We start from the raw sequence: 15414 nt of genomic DNA on the forward strand, positions 1-15414 counted from the left end.
GTACATACGAGCAGTACATACTAACGGTATTTACTACAGTTCAGACTGACAGGTGTCATCTGTTTGAAATACTGATCCCTGTCACCTGATAGGTCCATCCTACAGACTGTTACCTGATAGGTCTAGAGGGGTGTGAGCAGTCACCTGATAGGGCTAGAGGAGTCAGCTGTCACACATCAGACGGACCGCACAAAGGTTGGCCCGCAGTAGTGATGCTGTGGGAGAGAGAATAGGAGAGAGAGGTAGAGACACAGGGAGAGAGAGACACACACACACAAACACAGACAGAGAGACAGTAACAGAAAGAGAGGGACAGACACCGAGATTGAGAGACACACAATGTAAGAGAGAGAGTCAGACACAGAGGGGGAGAGAAAAAGAGAGGGAGAGAGTCACAGTGAGAGAGACAGACACCGAGAGATAGCTAGACACAGTGAGACAGACAGACAGACAGACAGACAGACAGACAGACAGACAGACAGACAGACAGACAGACAGACAGACAGACAGACAGACAGACAGACAGACAGACAGAGAGAGGAACACAGGGAGAGAGAGACAGACAGAGAGAGACAAACAGAGAGAAAAAGACAGAGACAGACAGAGCGAAAAAGAGACAGAGAGACAGACAGAGAGAGACAAACAGAGAGACAGAGAGACAGACCCAGAGAGAGAGGGACCATTGATGGACAGCAGTGTGGTGATGTTCCTCCACTGTGGGAAGCAGATGGTGTGTCACGAAGTCCCGGAGCTGTGCCCCCTCTGTGAGGAGCCCATCCTGGGGTCCCGGCTGGAGGAGGCCCCTGTCAGCCTGCCCTCGCCCTTCTGCAACGGACACACCACCTCCTGCTGCTTCCTGCTGGCCCCCGCACTGGATGCATACAGGTAACAGCCTCACACACACACACACACACACACACACACACACACACACACACACACACACACACACACACACACACACACACACACACACACACACACACACACAGGTAACACTCATTCACACACACACACACACACACACACACACACACACACACACACACACACACACACACACACACACACACACACAGGTAACACTCACTCACACACACACACACACACACACACACACACACACACAGGTAAAACTCATTCACACACACACACACACACACACACACACACACACACGTAACACTCATTCACACACACACACACACACACACACACAAACACACAAACACTCACACACACAAAGAAACACACACACACACACACACACACACACACAGGTAACACTCATTCACACACACACACACACACACACACACACACACACACACACACACACACACACACACACACACACACACACACACACACACACACGTGTTAAGGCAGCCTGTGTTTTAAGTGCCTTTGGTTTAAAGTTAATAATGTGTTTAAGGGGTTTGTATTTAAGGGGTCTGTGTTTAAGCAGCTGGTGCTTTAAGGGTTATTAATGGTTGTTACAGGTCTTTGTTTTAAGGATGATTTATCTGTTTAAGGGCCTTTGATGAAAAGTCAGAACTCCACACTGGAATCTCCAATTCTAAAGGTCAGAGTGAGTTTGTGTGTTTGTGTGTGCGTGCGTGCGTGCGTGCGTGCGTGCGTGCGTGCGTGCGTGCGTGCGTGCGTGCGTGCGTGCGTGCGTGCGTGCGTGCGTGCGTGCGTGTTTTCTTTGTGGACACTACGAAAGGGTTGCGGTATATTTTAGTTCATTTCAAATAGATTAGACCTAATAAAAAATATAATGTATTTATTTGAATATATAAATGTGTATAGAATATATAAAAATGTATTTATGAATGTGTGTATTAACATTATTACGTGTGGAGATACCTGTATTAACTGCATTAGTGTGCACCTCTGACTGTGCAGTGATATGTGTTAATGTAGGGGTGGTGTATAACTACACCCACCTGGGCGTGTTGTAGGGGTGGTGTATAACTACACCCACCTGGGCGTGTTGTAGGGGTGGTGTATAACTACACCCACCTGGGCGTGTATTAATGTAGGGGTGGTGTATAACTACACCCACCTGGGCGTGTGTTAATGTAGGGGTGGTGTATAACTACACCCACCTGGGCGTGTTGTAGGGGTGGTGTATAACTACACCCTCCTGGGCGTGTGTTAATGTAGGGGTGGTGTATAACTACACCCACCTGGGCGTGGTGAAGGATGAGACCGGCTGGGAGACGTGTATTCGGGTGGTGCTGGTGCAGCACGACTCCTACAGCCTGAGAGACCAGTGGGACAAATACCTGGAGAGCTACTCTGGAGGAGCCCTGTGGGACACCAACTGGACCAGGTACTACTGCAGTACTATATATACTACTACAGTACTAGTACTAGAGATACTCTGGGGGAGCGCTGTGGGACACCAACTGGACCAGGTACTAGTACTACAATGTATACTACTACAGTACTATATATACTACTACAGTACTATATATACTACTACAGTACTATATATATACTACTACAGCACTAGTACTAGAGCTACTCTGGAGGCGCGATGTGGGGCACCAACTGGACCAGGTACTACTGGAGTAATACTACAGTACTATATATAGAGTATACTACTAAAGTACTATATATATATATATATATATATATATATATATACACACTACTCTCTACCTGTCTGTCTGTGACTAATGGTTTCTATCTATGTCTCTCTCTACATGTCTGTCTCTCTCTACATGTCTGTCTCTCTCTCTACACGTCTGTCTCTCTCTACACGTCTGTCTCTCTCTCTACACGTCTGTCTGCAGGTTCGACGCGGTCACCCATAACTGCTACACCTACTGCCTGGGCTTCATCAACCGGGTCCTGGAGGTCGAAGGTCGCGGGCCCCTGACCCCGGAGCAGTTCACCGAGCGCTACGTCCTGCCGCGCACCACCAGGGCGCACAGATTCAACGGCCTCCTTCAGGTCCTCAAGAAGAAGCCCTACCACCTGCTGGAGAGACAGACGGGTAGCGAGAGAAGCAGCCTGGCAGGGAGCGACACAGTCAGCCAGGTCAAGAGTGAGACAGGCAAGTAGAGAGAGAGAGAGACTGGTAGCGAGAGAGAGACAGGCAAGTAGAGAGAGAGAGACTGGTAGCGAGAGAGAGACAGGCAAGTAGAGAGAGAGAGACTGGCAGCGAGAGAGAGACAGGCAAGTAGAGAGAGAGAGAGACTGGTAGCGAGAGAGAGACAGGCAAGTAGAGAGAGAGAGACTGGTAGCGAGAGAGAGACAGGCAAGTAGAGAGAGAGAGACTGGTAGCGAGAGAGAGACAGGCTTTTAGAGTATGGTGACTTCCTATACCACTACCATATGACCCTACTGTCCTTACTACTATATATGATACTACTGCCCTATACTGCTACCATATGATACTACTGCCATATACTACTACCATATGCTACTACTGTCCTATAATACTACCATATGACACTACTATCCTATACTACTACCATATGATACGACATCCTATAGTACCATATGATACTACTGTCTTATACCACTACCATATGATACTACTGCCCTATACTACCATATGATACTTCTGTCCTATATTACTACCATATGACAATACTGCCATAGACTACTACCATATGATACTACGGTCCTATACTACTACCATATGATACTACTGCCATACACAACACTATTACTAAGTAATAATATTATTATTATGCACGTTCATCATGTTCTTTCCCACTCATTATTACAATAGCTCTGTCTGACAGTCTGTCTCTCATGCCGAGGAGAAGGTGGTCTTTTCTGAATACCCCCTGAAGGCCAACTCTTTTCTGTGTGAAGTAGCAGGCAACGAAAATGCGTTCAGGACATACGGCTAGGGGACATTTTCAGTCGTTTAGAGTGGAAGTTGTGATGCATAAGGGCATACAGACGTGTGTGCCCTTATGAACATGAACACACTTTATGGCACACTTTATGGTGCCCGTGTCGGGGGCTTGAAACTGTTGTCACCCTATATATGGGAGAGAGAGAGAGAGAGAGAGAGAGAGAGAGAGAGAGAGAGAGAGAGAGAGAGAGAGCGCGCTATGAGGTATATCAGCTGATCAGCTGAGTACCATCAGTAAAGCTGATGGTACTATTAGCAAACAGCATTAGTACTAGCTAACAGAGGCTTGTATATTCTCATATCATTCGTATGTTTGTGGTGCCAGGAGCTATTAAACCAACATGATGCTACGGTGCAAGTGTCTTGATCTTTGTGTCAGAATGATCGGATCTGCGTGGTGACTGACCTTTCCAGCCGGGGTTTAGTGTTTGTAGGACGCCGGGGGAACGGAGTCCTCTGGAACCCTAGCTGCAGGACCTGAGAACCCTAACCCATCTCTTAGTGTTACAACGGGTTTTAACCATCAAGAAACCTTAAAGTCTACTCGTCCACAAGGCTGGTGATACAGTCCAACTACAACTCTGATACCATACAGTATAGTTCTACTACAGTCCTACTACAGTACTACAACTCTGATACCATATAGTTCTACTACAGTCCTACTACAGTACTACAACTCGGATACCATACAGTATAGTTCTACTACAGTCCTACTACAGTACTACAACTCTGATACCATACAGTATAGTTCTACTACAGTACTACAACTCTGATACCATACAGGATAGTTCTACTACAGTCCTACTACAGTACTACAACTCTGATACCATACAGTATAGTTCTACTACAGTATAGTTCTACTACAGTCCTACTACAGTATTGTAGTGCTATAGTAGTAGTATAGCAGTACTGTACGATAAGAATGCAGGGGCTTCAGAGTTTATATCATAGAATTGTATCGTGCACTAAAGAGGTGATAATATCTTACATTATAAATTATAACACGCACTACTTTAAATTACAATAGGGGAGATAATAGTGGACAAAGGGTGTATTAGTATAACATTAATGGTGTATGATGATTATCGTTAACAATACGTTCATAATTATTAGAAAATTGTTTAGTAATGATAGCATATACTATTGATGCTAGTTTATATATTAAGTGTACATTTATCCTTCTCTAGTGGTTCAGAGGGTGGACTGAGCAGTTTCCTGCAACATGATAGGCTGGGCTCATGGCCTTGTTACTCCTAGTGTGGAGTTACGTCCACCCGGTCACCCTGGTTACCAGACATATACCATTGACCCCCCTCATTCACTCACATATGCTTCAACCTCTCAAGCACTCACACATTCACACTCTCATTCATCTCACATTCAGCCTCTCATTCCCCCTCACATTCACTCATATGTTCACTCACATTCACTCATATAATCACTCACGCTTAAAAAACAATACTTTTATTTTCGTTAACAAAACAGAACTACCAAGACACCTGGAAGTGAGCAACAGCAAAATGGTTATCATCATAATGCTACTATAATGCAAACTTATTTTTTTTTGCAAGGGTTAGCATCATAATGCCATGCTAAACATTATAATGATGACAAATGTCTCTGAAAAGCCAATCAAATGTCATCTAGCTCAGCTCGCTCCCGCGAGGAAATCCATCTCTTTATGACCACTTCCTGTTAGAGAGAGAGAGATATATATATTTATGCCCGTTTGTGTATATAATTGTGGGCATATTAGTGTGGGCATATTAGTGTGTCCACATTAATGTGTGTGTGTGTTTATGTGTTTGTGTGTGCGCGCGCGCGTGCGTGCGTGTGTGTGTGTGTACCTGGACTGTGAGTCTGTGCAGGCTGAGGGGAGAGGTCAGCTCTGCCTCTGATAGGTCGGCTGGATAGATGATGTAACACATCATGAGCTCCTACACACACACACACACACACACACACACACAGGTAACTCTCACACACACACACACACACACACACACACACACACACACACACACACACACACACACACACACACACACACACACACACACACACACACACACACACACATTAATATCGTCAGGCAGGCTTTATGATTGTTAGACTACCTGCACCACCTGCACCATATCCATAGTAATCGATAACCTATAAATCTGTATATCTACGCGTCTAAGGGCTCCGGTGTCGTTCCATTATCTTTCAGGGCTCCTTCTTCTCAGGGTGACTCTGGGGTCACACTGAGGAGTAAGAAGTTACTGAGGAGTAACTTGAGTTGATAGTCGCCTGATTTTTTTCCACACCTTGGTTTCACTAGAGGGCCCGGAGGTAGACGCTAGGACCAATCGGGTGGCGCCTCACCTGTGATTGGACAGATTGGCCTTGACAAGGGGGCCGGAACTAACCGACCCTAATAAACCAGCTAACCTACCCCCTAACTCACCCACCGGCCAAATCACCCCGACTAGCTAGCACTAGCTGAGTGGTGGGACCTTGTTGCCATGGGGACCGTTACCTTGGAGACGTTGGCGGTGATCCTGCTGAGCGCCGCGAGAGAGCGCCAGGTGAACGGACGCAAGGACGCACCTGAGGACCTCACCTGCTCCACCACCACCGAATAACTAGAGGGGAGGAGAGGGGGGGAGGGGAGGAGAGGGGAGAGGAGAGGAGGGGGGGGGGGGAGAGGGAGGGGAGGAGAGGAGGAGGGAGGGGAGGAGAGGAGAGGAGAGGAGAGGAGAGGAGAGGAGAGGAGAGGAGAGGAGAGGGGAGGGGAGCAGAGGAAAGGGAAGGATGAGAGAGGAGAGGGGAGGGGAGGGGAGGGGAGGAGTTCACTGCATTGTTTTACACCTATAATATTGTTCTTTCTCATCTTAAAAGGTCTAAATTCCACAAGAAACCAGTTACATTAGAGCTCAGGGTTTAGGGCTCATGACTAAAGGATGAGGTTAAGGTTAAGGGTTCATGATTAAAGTTTGAGGTTAAGGGGTTCAGGGTCAAGTGTGGAGGTTTAAGGGTTAAGGGTAACTGTAAGGGATGAGGGGTACCTGGCATGGTAGAAGGGGGGTCCTTTTCTGTAGAGCACTGGGAGAGAAGAGAATAGATGAGACAGACACACACACACACACACACACACACACACACACACACACACACACACACACACACACACACACACACACACACACACACACACACACACACACACACACACACACACACACACACAACCACCACCATGCGCGTGCTAACAGGGTGTGACCTACTGAAGTGCGCCCCGTATTTGGCCCCGGGCTTGGGGACCCAGGCCCGGCTGCGGTAGTAGTGGTAGGCCGCGTAGGAGCTCTCAAAGCCGGGCTGAACACCCCGGAACCTCCCCCACAGTTCACTGATGGACAGCGGCTTCTAGCCAATCAGAGAAGAGAGCACTCTCAGCGATGGAAGCAAAACGCGTGAGATGTTTGAGCCAATAGAGTGGACATTAACATGTTTACTAAGGTAAGGTGTAATATATTAATTTAAATGGTAAGGTTTAGTTATTGTAAAAGGTTAGGTTAAGGTATTTAAAGGTAGGTTAGGTTTAGAAGGTAGTTAGTTAGTTACCTGTTTGTGATGGACTAAGAGGTTAGTTAGTAAGTTAGTAAGTAAGATAGTTACCTGGTTGTGGTGGACTGAAAGGCAGCCCAGAGCGTAGACCAGGAAGAATGCCTGAGATGGAAGAGGGTGATTAGTGAATAATCTTATCATCAGCTTTCATCACCTAGCAACACATCACCTAGCAATACATCACCCACCTAGCATCACATCACCTAGCAACACATCACCTAGCAACACATCACCTAGCAACACATCCCCTAGCAATACATCAACCACCTAGCATCACATCACCTAGCAACACATCACCTAGCAACACATCACCTAGCAACACATTAACTAGCAATACACCACCCCACTAGCAGCACATGACATAGGAACACATCACCTAGCAACTGTTGGCAGGACCTGTCTCACCTCCTCCAGAGTGAGCTGTAGAACCTCAGTGGTGCTGAAGGGCAGCCGTCTCACCCCCCCCTGGTTGACCTCTGACCCCCCCTCCTGTCAGAAGAAAACAACAGGCTTCAGGGACCATCTGTGCACCCGAGTATTGATTATTGATGGATTGATTGGTTGTTTATTGGACAAACCTCCTCATCACTGTCCCCCTCCACAAGGACATACTCAGGGGCGGAGTCAGTCCCCGGGGCGGAGTCCAACACAGAGTCAGCCACGGGGGAGGAGTCAGCCACGGGGGAGGAGTCAGCCACGGGGGAGGAGTCATCCACGGGAGAGGAGCCAGTCCTGGGGGCGGGGTCAGTGTGTTGCCTATCTTGGTATGGGCAATATTTCCTCCTCTGTTCATCTGTCGAAGATGATCTGTTAAAAACACAACTATTTAGACTCGCTAACCTCACTAGTTCAAACAAAACTAGTAACAGACTGAGGAGCGACAGGAAGGAGAAGAAACAGAAAGGAAGAGCGACAGGAAGGAGGAGGAACCGGAAGGAGGAGGAGGAACAGGAAAGAGGAGTAAAAGGAAGGAGGTTAGATGGATACCTCTTCCTCTTCTTTTGGGACGAGTCTTCAGTCTGTGCTAGCCCCGCCTCCTCACTTTCTGCGGCCGGCTCGATTGGCTCAGACAGCCTAACAAGTATTTGATTGACAGCTTCCTCATCCATTCCCTTGGACAGCAGATAGTCCCGCCTCCATGATAACAGCTGCTCATACCTAGAGAGGACCAACGGACAGACAGACAGACAGATAGACAGCCAGACAGACAGGTTAGACAAACAAGCCAATCATTCAGTGACAGGTGCAAAGTTAACATATAATAATAATAATAATAATAGATTCAATTTATATAGCGCTTTTCACGTACTCAAAGCGCTTTACATAGGGGCTGATGGGGATGGGGCTAGAGATAGTGAGTGATCTAGGGGTAGGCAGAGGAGAGGAGATGAGTCTTGAGGCGGGACTGGAAGATGGTGAGGGACTCAGAGTCACGAATATGTTGGGGGAGGGAGTTCCAGAGCCTGGGAGATGTCCTGGAGAAGGCTCTGTCACCTAGGCTGTGGAGTTTTGATGTGTGGGTGGAGAGGAGACCGGCTGAGGAGGATCTGAGGGCCCGGGGGGGTTGGTAGAGGGAGAGAAGATCAGAGAGATATGGGGGGGCAATATGCTGGAGAGCTTTGTATGTGAGGACCAGGAGTTTGTAGTGGATCCGATGTGAGATGGGGAGCCAGTGGAGATTCTTGAGGACTGGGGTGATGTGGTACCACGCTTTAGTATGAGTGAGGAGACGGGCTGCTGCATTCTGGACCAGTTGGAGTCTGTTGATGGAGGTGGTGGAGATGCCGGCGAGGAGTGAATTGCAATAATCAAGGCGGGAGGAGATGAAGGCATGGATGAGTCTCTCTGCAGCGTGAGGTGTGAGGGAGGATCTGATCTTTGCAATATTACGGAGGTGATAGAAGGAGGTTTTGACAGTGTGGCGGATGTGGGGTTCAAGGGAGAGGGTGGAATCAAAGATTACGCCAAGGTTGCGGGCCTGGGGGGAGGGGGAGACCGTGGTGCCGTCGATAGTGAGTGTGGGGGGGTTTGCGAGGGTGGATTTGGAGCCAATGAGGAGGAGTTCAGTTTTGTTGCTGTTAAGTTTCAGGAAGTTATTTTGCATCCAGAGAGTAAGTGAAGACAGGCAGGATTCAATGTGGGAGAGGGGGGGGTTGTGGGGGGATTTGGTGCTGAGGTAAATCTGTGTGTCGTCGGCGTAGCAGTGGAAGTCCATGGAGAAATGGCGGAGTAACTGACCAAGGGGGAGGAGGTAGATGATGAAGAGGAGGGGGCCAAGTACAGAACCTTGGGGAACACCTTGTGTGACGGTGGCTGTGGCAGATGTGTGGTTGTGGAGGGAGATGAAGTGAGATCTGTCGGAGAGGTAGGAGTGAAGCCAGCTAAGTGCAGTTCCTTCGATTCCGAGGTTGCTGAGTCTGGTGAGCAGGATGGTGTGGTTTACAGTATCGAAGGCTGCACTCAGGTCAAGGAGGATGAGGAAGTTGAGGGAACCAGAGTCTGCAGAGATGAGGAGGTCATTGAGGACTTTGAGGAGAGCGGTTTCTGTGCTGTGGAGGGGGCGGAAGCCAGATTGGAGGGATTCAAAAAGGTTATTGGCGTGGAGATGGGACTGGAGTTGTGTGGTGACGATGCGTTCAAGGGTTTTGGAGAGGAAGGAGAGGTTGGAGATTGGGCGGTAGTTACTGAGGGAGGAGGGGTCGAGACCAGGTTTCTTGAGGGGGGTGGGGGTGACAGCAGCAGATTTGAAGGCAGAGGGGACAGTTAACATACATATAGGTTAACATACAAGAGGTTAACATATATACTGCATCAAAAATTGTTTACACCGAGACGCCTTATGTTCACTGTACCTGAAACACAAGAAGGAAACCACACGCAAATGTTTTGGGAGATTTGTGGCTAGACTCTCCTCTTCTCCTTCTGCACTGTTCAACTCCCTGGTGAAATATGTCAGACCCTACGGACAGACAGACAGCTTTCTGAATGGCTTCTGACCTGGCTTGTGATTGGCTACTGACCTGGCCTGTGACTGGCTACTCGCCTGGCTTGTGGTTGACTACTAACCTGGCCTTTGATTGGCTACTGACCTGGCTTTTGATTGGCTACTGACCAGGCTTTTGATTGGCTAGTGACCTGGCTTTTGATTGGCTACTGACCTGGCTTTGCTGATGACAGGAATCTGTCGGCCTTCAAATTCTGCAACATAGAGATATTGAATATATTGATTATACATATAAAGGGTTATATGTTAGGGTTAGAGATATTGAATATATTGATTATGCATAAAGAGCGTTATATGTTAGGGTTAGAGATGAGCCGGTTAGGGATGAGAGGGTTAGAGATGAGAGGGTTAGGGTAAGAGACGTACATATATATATATATATACATATATATATATATATATATTAGAGCTGTCAAGCGATTAAAATATTTAATCGTGATTAATCGCATTAATGTCATAGTTAACTATGATTAATCGCGATTAATCACAAATTATTTTCTATGCTATATATCCCTTGATTTTTTTGTCCCATAATTCTTCTCATTTTAATTCTCTTAGCAACATGGTGAAGTGCATCGGCTTGCCTTGGGCAAATGATTTTTTATTGATAACAACATTGGCATATACTGATCAAAACAGGACGATACAAAAAAAAGAGCCATTAAACGACTGCTTTGAACAAATGTCATTTGAACATAGCAGTCAGGCTACTGCTTCTTTGTTTTGAGCCAAAAAAAAAAAAAAAAGTTTTTTTATTTTTTAAATAAAATAATTGCGTTAATCGCGCGATAAAAAATTTAACGCCGTTAAATTTGGTTTGCGTTAACGTCGTTAATAACGCGTTTAACTGACAGCTCTAATTATATATATATATATATATATATATATATATATATATATATACACACACACACACACACACACACACACACACACACACACACACACACACACACACACACACACACACACACACACACACACACTCACCCTGCCATCGGTCAGAGAGGCTGTAGTCTGGCCGGGCTCTGGACAGAATCCCCTTCCCGAAATAACCCTGAAAACACAACAACATTATAAACAAAACAGACAAAGTATCATAACCAGAATGATAACTCAATACGCACACCCATAAATAGTGTACATGCTTCATACACTGTAGTATACTTTATATAGTATTATATTATATATATAGAGCCCCCTGCTCTAGTGATGAGTACCATTGGATCTTTTCTCATCCTAGTCCAAGGTTCTATAGGTTCTACTTCTATCACAGTAAAGTTACAACCAGTCCTCAAAGACCAGTCCTCAAAGAGACAAACTCTCTTAACCAGAAGAGAACAAGGAGTCAGTTATTGAAGACATTATTAGACAAGACCGACAGACACACAAGCAGATAGACAAGGACGTGTACCTGTCCGTACAGCAGCTCGATGTGAGCGGGGTCTCGAACCAGGACCTGCTGGTTCACCAGGTCGGCGCGGTAAACGCTCTCTCGGCAACGCATCGCCTCCGCGTCGCTGCGCGGCACCGGGAAAGGCGCCTCGTACGCCTCGTACACCGTCGCGCGGCGCCGAGGCGCAAGAAACGCCGCCTCCGTCATTTACTACCTACTTTACTGCCTTTATGAATTAAATAGTTTATTAATTCATTAGTTTAATTCTGATTGCGCTTGAATAACTTGGTTTGACAGTTGCACCTGCTGTCAAGTGGGCGTCCGGTGGACACTTCTAGCAAGACTCTACAAGAAGGATACGTAAAGTATGCGTACAGATAATATAAATAATATATTGTATATGAATAATAGATCAAATATACATTTCAAGTAGTTACATGTGTTGTGATGGGGACAGCATTTTAGATGTCACCGGAACTCCTTCCTGAAGGAAACATCAGTTCATGACAAAAGTTCCGCCTCTTCCACCGATTAAACTCGTGACGGAATGTCCATTTTCTGAGCCGTTTATAAATTTGTTATAGCTAAATATGTAATACACTAACTATATAAAATACCTGGTGCATTTTATATTTCCCAAATCCAAAGTCACATCGTTAAATGTAATGGCACAATAACAAATTGTTTAAAGCCCTACCTGCTCCTGAATCTTTATCTGTACTTACTGTCCAACCCCCATCTGCTCCTTAATGGCCTGTTTCTGTACAGTCTAACCCCTACCTGCCCCTTAATGACCTGTCTGTGTACTGTCTAACCCATACCTGCTCCTTAACCCATTTATGCCTAAAACGCCTGCTGAAAACGCCTGCTAAAATCCTATGCTATTCTAGGAAAAAATAACCTCATTTCCTGAGGGTTTTCTGAGAAAATAGTAAGAATTGTCAACATCTACATAAACCTTAATATCTAAGCCTCTGGAGCACCTAGAAAAATGAAATAAAAAGCATTGTAAAGGTAAGAACTACAGGTTTTATTAAAACATGCTCCCTGAGCACAACCATAACAGCAACATTTTAAAAACATTCTCAAAACAAGATTAAGAAGAAAAAACTGTATAAATCGATATTAAATACAAAAATACAATTTTTAACAAAGCATTGTAAAGGTCAGAACTACAGTTCCAACCCATGGGAAAGTCCTGAGGTGGAACTGGTGGAACTGGTCTCGCGACCAACGTGGTACATGAAGCACTCGCGGTGCAGAGGGACATTGCACTGCTTGCACCCCATCAATGTAGACCCTGCACGCATGTCGGTGCCGCTGTGCTTTAGAGAGCACTCCCTGCAGGTCTTCCTCTTGGTATTGATCTGAGCCAGATCATGGTCAGCAGAAGCTCCTGTTGGGGCGGTGGGGAGCACACAGGGAGCACTTCTTGCTGTGACAGGGACGATCAGCTCCTGGGACAGATCCTCCAGCCAGTCCTTGTAGCCGCTCCTCCGGTATTTCCACCCAGGTCCTCCCACAGACCTGGCAGCAACAAAGGCATTGTAGCCCGCCACACTAAAGAGGTAAAAGAACAGCCTCCTCCACCACTTCGTAGACCGGTGTCGTATCTGGTAGTAGGCCACCATCTGGTCGAGTAAATCGACCCCATTCATGTGTTGCTGATAATCAGCAAGACATGCTGGCACCCGAACATCAATCTGGCGTTGCCCACCGGTTCGCCTCTTCACTGACCCATTAGCTGTCGGGTCATGGAAGTTGGACAGGACCATGACCGTTTTGGTGTCCTGCCAGACGCAGAAGGTGAGGTCATCCTGCTGTGCCACATTGAATTGGTGTTTGTTTAGACCAGCCTTTTTAGTCAGCTCCTTGTTTTTAGGGAGGTCCTTCCTCCCGGCACGCACTGTGCCACACGCTTGCACACCCTTGACCTGCAGATCCACCAACAACTTCACGCTGGTGTAAAAGTTGTCCATGTAAACACACAAGTTTGACCCAAAATACGGTTTAGCCAGGTCTGACACAATCCGGTAAGCCAGGCCTGTCTCGGTCTTGCCTGCAATGGCCCCTGTGTGAACTTGAAAATTGTTTACGTAGCCTGTATTGCTCTCTGCCATGACCCACACCTTTATCCCCCACTTCACCGGCTTCATGGGGAGGTACTGCCGGAAGGCAAGGCGTCCCTTGTATTTTACCATGGACTCATCCACGCTCACAAACCCATTGACCTCATAGAGGGCCTGGAACTGATGCAAGAGGAGGTCCATGAACCGCCGGATCTTCCACAGCTTATCGGATTTATCCAAGGCAGGGTCCAAGTTATCTTCTAGATGGAGATATCTGAAAATGCATATATGACAAAGAATTTGAGCCTGACATTTATTTCCATCATTGTGTTTATTTGTATTATGTTATTTATAGTATTTATATTTATTCATAATTGTATTACTATTTATTACGCTATTTATTCATTATTCCATTATTGTATTTAGAACTAACATTATTGTATTTATTCATTATCAACCATCATCACCATTAGTAATTGCTATAGCACCAATATCATTACTGGCCATGAGAGAAGAGAATGGAACTCGGAAGAGAGCACAAGAAAATAAAACATATAGGTGACCTTGGGTGTCTTGAAAGGCGCCTCTAAATTAAATGTATTATTATTATTATTATATAATTACCTCCAGATCATGTCGAAACGGTCCCTTGACATTGCCCTGGGGACGTTTGTTTGGTAGAGCCACTTAGTCTGCCTCCAGTAATCGCGGCGTGCTGGTAGCTTTAAAATTCCAAAGCAAAGACACAGCCCGAGGAATGTTTTCATTTCTGTTTTCGAGACCGGGGTCCACTTTGAGGTCGTGGGGGTCTGATCTCGTACCTGTTCCGCGTACCGATTCGTTTCGGTCAATAACGTGTCCCACAGCTGATCGGTAAAGATCCTGGAAAACACATCGAGTGGGCTAGCATCCAAGGGGATCGGTTGTTTCACCCCCGGTATGCGAGAGAATGTCTTTGTTTTCCGAGGCTCGTAATTGCCGGTTCTCCAGTCCACCTGGAATCCCCGAAAGTCATCCTCCTCCTCTCCTTCGGTGTCCAACAATTCCCACTTCTGTGCCCGATCCAGTGGATCAACCGGCACGAAATCATTCTCGTCCTCGCTCTCAGACTCAAATCCCTTGAATTCTATGTCAATATCACTGCCATCGCTATCAAAATCCTCCATGTCCATTGCTACTTCTCGGTCGCCAGCTAGACGCGTCGCTAAAAACAAAGATAGAAAATCACGTGTATATCTCATTGATTGACGTGATTTTCAGCCAACCAAAGTGCATTATGGTGGTCACCAGATCTTTACCAAAGCCTTAAGACCCACCTCATGTTTATTTTAACAAACCAGAGTGAGTTATTTGCTGCATTCGTCATGAAAACAATCACGTGTACAAAATGCTGCGCTACGCAGCAGCCGGCAGAAGAGCTAATGCTGCGCTACGCAGCTCCCGGCAGGAGGGG

The 15414-nt window shown here is 46.4% G+C and overlaps 3 protein-coding genes across 3 annotated transcripts; 1 reads left to right on the forward strand and 2 right to left on the reverse strand.

The window, feature by feature from the left end:
• The first annotated feature begins 685 nt into the window (after positions 1 to 685).
• On the forward strand, positions 686 to 3325 carry LOC130401674 (MKRN2 opposite strand protein-like). The gene is made up of 4 exons (XM_056605590.1): positions 686 to 885; positions 1536 to 1585; positions 2170 to 2338; positions 2805 to 3325. Exons 1-4 carry the CDS (start codon positions 686 to 688, stop codon positions 3073 to 3075), a joined length of 690 nt encoding a protein of 229 aa, XP_056461565.1. The 3' UTR covers positions 3076 to 3325.
• Positions 3326 to 5360: 2035 nt separating this feature from the next.
• Positions 5361 to 12370, reverse strand: LOC130402271 (tRNA-splicing endonuclease subunit Sen2-like). The gene is made up of 12 exons (XM_056606415.1): positions 11911 to 12370; positions 11487 to 11553; positions 10651 to 10690; positions 8480 to 8650; positions 8071 to 8299; positions 7898 to 7981; positions 7544 to 7594; positions 7153 to 7291; positions 6934 to 6970; positions 6405 to 6510; positions 5731 to 5820; positions 5361 to 5575 (listed from the first exon to the last, which is right to left on the reverse strand). The coding sequence occupies exons 1-12, from the start codon at positions 12097 to 12099 to the stop codon at positions 5516 to 5518; spliced, it is 1263 nt and encodes a 420-aa protein (XP_056462390.1). The 5' UTR covers positions 12100 to 12370; the 3' UTR covers positions 5361 to 5515.
• Positions 12371 to 12908: 538 nt separating this feature from the next.
• On the reverse strand, positions 12909 to 15343 carry LOC130401660 (piggyBac transposable element-derived protein 4-like). Its single transcript, XM_056605573.1, has 2 exons — positions 14586 to 15343; positions 12909 to 14235 (listed from the first exon to the last, which is right to left on the reverse strand). Exons 1-2 carry the CDS (start codon positions 15200 to 15202, stop codon positions 13065 to 13067), a joined length of 1788 nt encoding a protein of 595 aa, XP_056461548.1. The 5' UTR covers positions 15203 to 15343; the 3' UTR covers positions 12909 to 13064.
• Positions 15344 to 15414: the final 71 nt, after the last annotated feature.

Source organism: Gadus chalcogrammus, chromosome 13, assembly GCF_026213295.1.
Source record: "Gadus chalcogrammus isolate NIFS_2021 chromosome 13, NIFS_Gcha_1.0, whole genome shotgun sequence".
Lineage (NCBI taxonomy): Eukaryota > Metazoa > Chordata > Actinopteri > Gadiformes > Gadidae > Gadus > Gadus chalcogrammus.

What these genes read in the sequence shown, in the direction of transcription:
- LOC130401674 (XM_056605590.1), top strand. Translation starts at nt 686, where the DNA reads ATGGACAGCAGTGTGGTGATGTTCCTCCACTGTGGGAAGCAGATGGTG. An exon ending in CCCGCACTGGATGCATACAG is followed by an intron (nt 886 to 1,535) that starts GTAACAGCCTCA and finishes TATCTGTTTAAG; the next exon opens with GGCCTTTGATGAAAAGTCAG. An exon ending in TGGAATCTCCAATTCTAAAG is followed by an intron (nt 1,586 to 2,169) that starts GTCAGAGTGAGT and finishes GTGTTAATGTAG; the next exon opens with GGGTGGTGTATAACTACACC.
- LOC130402271 (XM_056606415.1), bottom strand. Translation starts at nt 12,099, where the DNA reads ATGACGGAGGCGGCGTTTCTTGCGCCTCGGCGCCGCGCGACGGTGTAC. An exon ending in TACAGCTCACTCTGGAGGAG is followed by an intron (nt 7,595 to 7,897) that starts GTGAGACAGGTC and finishes CTTCCATCTCAG; the next exon opens with GCATTCTTCCTGGTCTACGC. An exon ending in CAAATACGGGGCGCACTTCA is followed by an intron (nt 6,971 to 7,152) that starts GTAGGTCACACC and finishes CTTCTCTCCCAG; the next exon opens with TGCTCTACAGAAAAGGACCC.
- LOC130401660 (XM_056605573.1), bottom strand. Translation starts at nt 15,202, where the DNA reads ATGAGATATACACGTGATTTTCTATCTTTGTTTTTAGCGACGCGTCTA. An exon ending in CGTTTCGACATGATCTGGAG is followed by an intron (nt 14,236 to 14,585) that starts GTAATTATATAA and finishes ATGCATTTTCAG; the next exon opens with ATATCTCCATCTAGAAGATA.